Source organism: Lactuca saligna, chromosome 6 (genome assembly GCF_052625555.1).
Source record: "Lactuca saligna cultivar CGN05327 chromosome 6, ASM5262555v1, whole genome shotgun sequence".
In the NCBI taxonomy this organism is placed as follows: domain Eukaryota; kingdom Viridiplantae; phylum Streptophyta; class Magnoliopsida; order Asterales; family Asteraceae; genus Lactuca; species Lactuca saligna.
In genome coordinates this window covers 138,428,461-138,437,664 of record NC_136422.1, presented here as the reverse complement: position 1 = coordinate 138,437,664, position 9,204 = coordinate 138,428,461, and the positions used below count along the sequence as shown (strand labels likewise).

At 38.8% G+C, this 9,204-nt stretch overlaps 1 protein-coding gene across 2 annotated transcripts; it reads right to left on the bottom strand.

Moving 5' to 3' along the window:
* Positions 1–231: 231 nt before the first annotated feature.
* On the bottom strand, positions 232–2,295 carry DIM1A (Ribosomal RNA adenine dimethylase family protein). 2 transcript variants are annotated; one of them, XM_078961155.1, is made up of 3 exons: positions 2,166–2,295; positions 1,131–1,480; positions 232–1,049 (listed from the first exon to the last, which is right to left on the bottom strand). In XM_078961155.1, the coding sequence occupies exons 2-3, from the start codon at positions 1,446–1,448 to the stop codon at positions 327–329; spliced, it is 1,041 nt and encodes a 346-aa protein (XP_078817281.1). In that variant the 5' UTR covers positions 1,449–1,480; positions 2,166–2,295; the 3' UTR covers positions 232–326. The 2 variants fall into 2 exon arrangements, with proteins under 2 accessions (XP_078817281.1, XP_078817282.1); XM_078961156.1 differs by lacking the exon at positions 2,166–2,295 and adding an exon at positions 1,690–2,143.
* Between the last annotated feature and the right edge of the window lie 6,909 nt (positions 2,296–9,204).

Here is a 9,204-nt window from a genome sequence, read left to right as displayed (position 1 = left end):
TTAATTAGTTAGAATATTTGGATCGATTTTCGGTTGTGCTTTATACCATTTGATTTAACAGAAACAACCTATATATAAATTCTTTCAAAAACACATAAAAAAAACAAACTTTTAGTAGTTAAATCATACTATAAATTCTTTCAAAACGCTTTAACCCGATATAATCGACTTTTACATAACTTTCACCAATCAAAAACTACAAAATCACAATAGTTTAAATAGCAACACATCTAAACACCCAAAAACCAAAATTCCAACAACATATAATCCAAAAAATAATCACAACTCGTTTACTCAAATTAAAGAATCATACAAAATTAAACCCTTCAAGAAAAATGAATCCCCACTTTGTTGAACAAAGACAACAAATGCATAAAATCCTCTTGAGCAAGTTTCGAAGATCTCTTCAATTCAAACTCCCCTTCTTTCAAAACCCCCAAAACCTTCTCTTTAAAATCCGACTTTGTCTCCCCATCTTCCATTTCCACATCCATTTCCTCATCCCCATCCTCATCCTCACTCTCCTCCTCCATCTCGCCGGAATCACCAAGAACCGCCACATCCGCAACATCCGCCGCCTGAGGAACCCCTAAAGCTTGAAGCGTTTTATAATTTTTCTCCATGATCGAAAGTATACGCTTTTGCCTAAAAATCGAACCTAGGGTTTTGTTTTTTCTAGTGAAACAAATCCTCACTAACCCATCCCATTCTTTGAAGTTAACCACGGGTGGTGGTTTTCTCGGCTCGATTCTAACCACAGATGAGTCAACTTTCGGTGGTGGCCGGAAATTATTTTTCCCAACTTTTAGTAGGTGTGAAACACGCGCTAAAAGTTGGGTGTTGACCGAGAGGCGACAATAAAGAGAGTCACTCGGTTGAGCTACTAATCGCATTGCAAATTCCCTTTGAAACATAATTATCGCACATCGAAACGAAGGTTTGTGGTTTAATAATTTGAATGTTAGTGGAGATGATATTTGATATGGAATATTCGCTACGCATATGTCAAAATATGGGAGATCACATTTCAATACATCGCCTTGTATAACCTATGAAATTGAATTTAAAAAAAGTTGTTAAATGACGATTTTACCCTTGTGTTTATACAAAATTTACAAGAAGATGCTTGCCTTGAGACGATTAGAAAACGGGGTGCCTTGAAAACGACGTTGTAATTCGAGAACCATACGGGGATCGAGTTCAACAGCAATAACTGATTTTCCAGCTTCTAGAAGCTTCTTGGTGAGATTACCAGTTCCAGGACCAATTTCAAGGATTATATCTGTGGAGTTGATGCCAGCTTTTTGGACAATGGAATCAACGAGTAAAGGGTTCTTGAGGATATGTTGACCTTTTGACTTGTGGAATTGAATTCCTCCTTGATAATGATTTGAAGAGCCAATGGATCCACGTGGGGTTTTCTCCTTCTTTATTTTCCCTCCTGCCATGTTTTGTTGATTCTGGATTACCACAGCTTTTTCTGCAAATGATCAATTTGGTAAAATAAGGAGTGAATCTGTTATCTGTGTACCCATACTTTATTGCTAGTTATAGAGTCAAGAGTCGACAGTTACATGATCAATTTGATCAAATAAAGGAACTGTGGTTATGTGAAACTGTGAAAAAAAGATAGAAATCAAAAACATGAATACGTGATGAATTTGTTTTAATAATGTTTAACAATGATACCTCAATTTCATACTTAAGAATAAGGAATCCAAAAGAGGCTGAGACCTTGAGTCCAGATAGGGACGGAAACGGAGCACTTGGGTTCGCCGGAGGTGGATGCCTGAGCGATCGCCGGAGGTGAGACTATAATAGACGAGGTTCTATTGTTCGTTCGAGGCATACCAAACCCTAATGGATCTATTTATACCACATAACTTATTGAGGAATGAAGCGTAGCAATTAAATGACATTATTTGGGTATTTTTGCAATTTACAGATGCATAACTAAAAACAACAAAGGAGGAAAATCAAAGCTTCAGAACTGATCAATCCAATTAATCTCGTGGTTATCACAGACAATCATGTGGGGTAAAGTGTTATGAAAAAAACGCAGAGATTTAGTTAATGTAAATTGGAAAGAGAAGGCAGAGATTGAACCACCTGACTTGTTATTTGAAGAGATTAGGAAGAATGGAAGAGAGAAAAAGAGAGCGAACCTGAAGATATAGCTGACGGACGGGGCTGCGATGGAAGAAGGCCGATTGGAAAAACGAAGGAGGTGCTGCGATAGAGACTAGGGTTTTAGACGAAGGAGCGTCAAGATTGGGTTTATGTGTATATTTCCACTTAATTCATCCACCTAAAATTAAAAAATAAAATGATTTATTTTTTTTTAATATTTTTTTATTTTAAATATGTTGTTTTTAAATGAACAAATGAAAAACGTCAAAAACTAAGCGGAAATATCAGATTTCGAGTAAATAATAGTATTTTAAAATTTTATATTGTAACAAGGATACGAGGATTTCACAGTAATGAGTTGATAACGACTGTGCACAATACCATAAAGGTCTCGTGGTGTTGACATGGATCCAATGTGGTTGGCATCCGTGGTGTATATAGTATACCACAAAAGACCACAACCGATATTTTCTCTTATTCTCTCTTCGTTGCATCCAATGGTGTGAAAGGAGATATTGATGTTTATTTTTTTAAAGCAAAAATTCATAAAGTTTCTAGGTCATATCTACAACTCTCTGCAGCAGAAGAGGTAGACTAAACGACTGCAGACTGTAATAAGAAACGTGTTTGTTTTTAACAGCTGCAGATATTAAAAAATTAAAATAAACTAAGTTTATAAACTCAAAACAGTTTTTTAATACCGAAAATTTAATAATTCTACTTTTAAAACATTAAAATAAAATTCATACAATCAAATTAGTCTTAATAACAGTTTGAAATAAAATTCATACAAGGAAACTTTAATAATTCTCATTCCTATATTTTTACATTTTAACAACATTTATTACATTCCAACAACAATTAATGATATTTTCAACAACAATTCATGACATTTCAACAACATTTTATAACATTTTAGTATCCATTAACAACATTTCAGCAACAATTTATAACATAAGCATAAATTTATGATATTTCAGCAAGAACTTATCATTAATCAAGTTAAAAAAACATCATCAAAGATTTGATAACATTAGTATCAATATTCAGCAAGAATAAAGATATCAACAATGATTCAACAAGAAAAAATCGAAAAATTAAGATGAACCAGGAAAGTTGAAGTTGCTCAAGCAATAAAAAATGGAAAATTCAAGATTAACCATGGCAGAATTGTTGCTTTAGCAACAATAAACGAAAAAAATTAACAAGATGAAAGTAGAATCGGCACCAAATGACTGGAAGGAGAGGGCGATTGGGAGGAGGGAACGTTGGTGGGAAGGAAGTTGTGCTGACGAAAGGATGATTGGAGATGTGATCGGCTACAAAGATGTCTTGGGAGAAAACAGGATGCGACTTTTTTTGGGGGGTGGGTGGGGGGTATCTAATTTTATTTTTTAGGTTTAGGTTTGAAGAGGCTATAAGAGGGAACTACTGCGAGATAAAAAGTGTTGCGCGTGTGCTGCGCCACGCAACACAAAGTGGTTTGAAGAAATTTTTTAGAAAAAACAAACAGCCTCGTAGAGTTGTTTGACGTGTTATCATATTTGACACCTTTAAGATAGACATAAGACGGTGAATAAAGACCACATGTCAAGTTTTTTCTCATATGTCATATCCTCCATACTTATAAAAACCAAGGTTCTAAAAATCTCGACATAGCTCCAAGGTTTGTACTTACCCCAAAACTTTAACTATATATATATATATATATATATATATATATATATATATATATATAGGGAGAGAGAGAGAGAAAGAAAGGGAGATATATATATATATATATATATATATATATATATATATATATTAATTATATTGTAACACCCGTTTATCGAAGAAGGTTGAACAATACTTAAGAAATCAAAATAGGTTTTTAGAGGAAATGCTTCACCACGACATGAGGCATGATGCCCAAGATGATATTTATTGAACGTGTGTTTTGGGAGGTGCCACAACGTGGCATAAGGGGCCACGTCGTGGCAGCCGTTGCAGCTCAAATTCAGGATTTTAAAGTTTCTCCCATATTTAAGCCCATTAACTCCCATTCTTGGTCATTTCTTTTAGTCTTCATCTCCCCATTCCGAAACACTAGCCTCCTTTCCTTAATTTTGAGTTTGGTGACTCTATCTTGAGATTGTTTGCTTTATTTGGTGAAACTTGGAGAAAAAGGTAGTTCATTTTGATGACTCTATCTTGAGCTTTGTTATTCTTGTTTTAAGTATGCACCCATTTTTGGATGTATTGATCCTAGAGCTTGATGTGGTGCTCATTTGGTCATGAACTTTTGAGCTAGTGAGAAAAAGATCTTAAATTTAGTGTTCTTATTCCCATGTTTGAGTTTTGGTCATATTAAGGACCTAATGGACAAAAGCTGCTAGATCTAGCCGTGTAATGGAGTCCAAATGGATAAAGTTGGAAAACTTCATTCATTAACTCAGTAGGGAGAAGTAGATCTGGAAGTATGAGCTTATTATTGAAGGGGTTAAGATCTTAATGAGAAAAATGGTAATTTTCCAATGGGCACGTCGTGGTGAATGTAGCCACGGTGTAGCGAAGTCAAAAATCGCGATTGTCTTATCATGGCATCTAAAGAGGTCCCTACGTGGTGTTGACTTTGGCCATGTTTGAATGTTGACTTTTGAATAGTTTGACTTAGGGTCAAACTTGAAGATTTGGGTTGTTGATTAAGGTTATTCCATATTTTGGCACTATAGAGTTCGTGGGAGCAAGCAATGCAAAAAAAAGGGATCGCATCGTAGTGTTTCTGGATTCTTCGATTCAGGTGAGTTTACCTCACTATAACCGTGGCTCAGCACCAATGACGACCCACTAGTTTTGGTTATCATTTATTAGAAGGATTTCATAATGGCTATATGTATCCACGTAGGATAGACTGAGGACTCTTGATCTATGTTTTCTTATATGTTCCTTGTTTGGTTGTGGCTCTAAATGTAACACCCATTTATTTATTACGTTAAATAAATTAATTAATGAGCGAATGGTAGCCTAAAATAAATAATTATATATGCAGGGGGTGGGTTCAAGGAGTAATTGTCATATTTTTTAGAAGTTGGGGGCTAAAAACGTGAGTTTGGGACTCATATTATAATATTTATGAAGACAGGGGCTTCGTGGTAATTATTTGAACTTAATTTAAAAGGAAATGAGGTGGAAGGGTTGATTATGTATGTCATAATTAAGATATTGAGGGTTGTCCGGTAGTTTATGGGACTTAATATGTAAGGGAATTTCCACGGACTGGGTTAAAAAGGTAATTATCGGATTAAATTGAAGAAGATTTTCAAATCCAGGGTAAAAGGGTAAATATTAGATTAAATATGAAGAAATCTTATAGGGAGGGACCAATTCTGCCATTATGGCAACTTGGTTATGGAGTCGGGTATATAAGTGTAAGGAACCCTAACCCTAAAGAAAAGATTCAGCCGTCACCCTCCTTATGCATTCCTTGCCGGCCGCCACTCCCATTTCTTTACCTCCAGTCGCAGCCACCTCCCGTTCCCATCCTCCCTTCGCCACAGCAACCCAATCGTTGCTAGGTGCCGCCACGTCGCTCTTGCTGGAAGCGAATGAGAAGCCGGAAAGTCGCTGAGAGAGGCCGAGATCGTCGCAGTCGCCGCCCATGGCCGCCGGATCCTTCTATCGCTACTCCTTCGTCACCGAGGAACCACGACATTGCTGCTGTTGGGTTTTAGTCAGAGGCAAGGCGCATTTTGCTGTCATCGTTCGTTGCTGTCGTTCGCAAATCACTACACCCCGCCGATGCCTGCATAAGCCACCTGCCACCGTGAAATGGTGGCTGGGTTGGTGGTCTCGTGAAGCTGTGTGTGTGTTGCGATGTTGTGCACGAGTATTGGGATGGTTTAGAGCTACATAAACGTTTTCTGGCCGGAGATCCGAAGAAAACCCCACCGCCACCACCATGAGGTGGTGGCTGCCACTCGCTACCGCCACCTGCCGCCTCAAGGTGGTTGCATGTGTCTATTTTATTTGTTGTGTGTTATTTCTGCGATGTAAGGTTGGGTTTGTGTGGCTAGAAAACCAAGAAGGCCATCACCACCACCGTGAGGTGGTGGCTGCCACCATTTGCCGCTGTCGGCCACCATAGGGTGGTTGTGCATGTTTAATTAGTGTAGTGTGTGTGTTTATTTGTGGGTTCATTGTAAATTGTAAAGCAATTGGAAAATGAAAGGAAAAATCAAACCACCACCATAGGGTGGTGGCTGCCGCCTTCCGCCGCCACCGGCCGCCGTGTCGGGTGGCGGTGTGCCTTGTCTCGATTGTGTTGATTCGTTTGGGGTGCTTGAAACCCTAGTGGGCCTTGTAAGCCCTAATGGGCCCAATAAATCTTAATGGACCCTAATTGACCCAAATAAAACCCTAATGGGCTTAATGATATTCTAGTGGGCTTAATAGGCCCAATAAAGCCCTAATGGACCTAAAAGCCCAACAAATTGATAAATGGACTAATATTTGGGTTGGGAAAACCATAATGCAAATAAAACCCTAATTTGTGGAAATTGATTGGGGCACACGAGAATTAATTATTAAATCTTAAATAATTATTAATCATTGGCAAACTAGCGTAAGGCATAATAGACTTAATGGATTAAGTTCTTAATGGGTTAAGAAAGAAACACTAAACCTTAATCATCATTGCATGTGAAAACTCTAATTTGGGATTATGGGCTTGGACTTATCGAGGCCCATATTTGGGCCATTGGAATGGAATTGTGTGATTAAGCCCAATCACATCATATGACTTATTTAGAAGAATGATGGACTTAATGGATTAAGTCCTTAAAGAAATAATTCCTTAATGGGTTAAGTAGGAAACTTAACCCTAATCGACATTTTATGTGAAACCCTAACTTAACTTGGGTTTATTTTTGGGCCTTTCTATTGGGCCTTGATGATTGGATTATTAATGGGCCATCCAAGAATAATTATATGGACTAAAATAATTTAATGGGCCTAGGGTAAGTCCCATGTAAGAGGTTGGGCTCAATTTTCCAAATTGGGCCATAGATGGACTATAGTTGGGCCTTAATGATTGTATAATGTTGGGCCTTAGAATAAGACCACATATAGGCTTGGGCCCAATTTGGAAAATTGAGCCATATGCTAGGCTTTGATTCCTAGTTCGCTTTGGGCCTATGGATCGGGCCTTGGACTTATATAAGCCAAGCCTGGGGTAATGTAGTAATTATCCAAGTATGAATTTATGGTTATGTGTTGGGACCCAATTATTAATTGGGTGTTATTTTGGTGTTAACAGTTCGGGAATCTGTCCTCCAGCAGCTGGGGTTGAGTCTGCGGGACTTCAGCAGTGTGGGGTTGTGTCTACGGGACTTCATCAGTATGAGGTGAGTTTCCTTCCAGTAGTAACGGGTCTACGGCACCAAGGCCGGCCCGTATAGACGAGACGTTAGTATTAGAGTGTGGGCCGAGCCCGTATCTCTTAGTTGAGTTGATTATGATATATGCCAGTATAATAGAATTATTTACACTCGTTGTCTGTGCGATACTTGTATGATATGAGTTGGCGGTTGAGTGTGGGCAAGGCCCGTATCTCTCCGAGAGTGGAGTGTGGGCTAGGCCCGTATCTCCCAGATAGCGAAGTGTGGGCAGGGCCCGTATCTTCACGAGTGTGGGCGAGGCCCGTATCTCCCAGAAAGCGAAGTGTGGGCGGGGCCCGTATGTTCACGAGTGTGGGCGGGGCCCGTATCTTCACGAGTGTGGGCGAGGCCCGTATCTCCCAGAAAGCGAAGTGTGGGCGGGGCCCGTATCTTCACGAGTGTGGGCGTGGCCCGTATCTCCTAATTGAATATTGTTTGTTATATTCTTGCATGGTATGAGGTATTATGGGGGAACTCACTAAGCTTTGTGCTTACGGTTTACAGTTTTGGTTTCAGGTACTCGTTTTCAAAGGAAAGGAGCCGGCTTGATCGCAGCGCATCACACTATGGTTTTCCGCACATGAGATCCTTGGGATTACACTCTGATATTATTTTATGATAATATGTTTGATTATTTCTACTTTGGTTTTGACATGACATGATATTATAGATGTTTTATTACAATGTTGGTTTTATCATGACGTATTTAAAAATGGAATTTTTGGCCTGTATTTTTGGGATGTTACAAGTTGGTATCAGAGCCTTGGTTTGAGGGATTCGGACATACTCTCGGGTGTGTCTGAACTCAAACTAAGGGCATGGTATGAAAATTTTCAAAAGTAAAAACCATTTTATAAAAAGGAGTTTAAAAAGAATTTGAAAAAAAAAAAAGAAGAATTTTGAGAAGAACAAAGTGTGCGATGCGTGCAATCAGCCGAGCTCAAATAAGTTTTCCCCAAGATACCTATACATGTTATGATATGTTATGTTATGATATGATTATGAGAATTGCATGCCAGATTAGGGCTAAGGATCTAGGAGGATGCCTTATATGCCTATTGTATGTGCTTGTAGACTTGCATGCTAGTACTGATCAGTCAGTGATAGGATAGCCTGTGTAGGTTATGCCTGATTGTATGAGCCTTTGAATTTTATGTACAGATTCCTGATTAGAAGATAGAATGATTTGATTGGTATATAATGGTTAGATTTTCCATTGTCTGAATGCTGCTTGCTTTGTGCTTTGTGGACTCTTAGTAATGTGAGTTAGCTATTAGGTGAATATGCTAAGTCACATGTGGTGCGGACTGGATAACCTCAGAGTGATAGATTTGACCCTATTGCGCAGCTCTCGTTTGAGTCTAACCGTTATAGGGATGAGTCTGTTACTTGAAGGATTATCTGATCTCTGTTGCATGTGGCTATATTCATGAGATAACTAGTTGACATTACTGGGAATCTTTCAACAGCTGAGGACTGGGTGAGTTCGGGAACCTAGGGAAGCCTAGGATATATTCCAGTGAGTTAGTAGTGAGGTTCAGTGACACTTGGGTGTTCCAGTTTGAGGAAGTGACTTGGAGGATTCGAGAGGATTGCTGAGGAAAGTATGGATAGGTGTGGAAGGTAGTATTGGGCCCGTACTACTGAAAGCACAAGA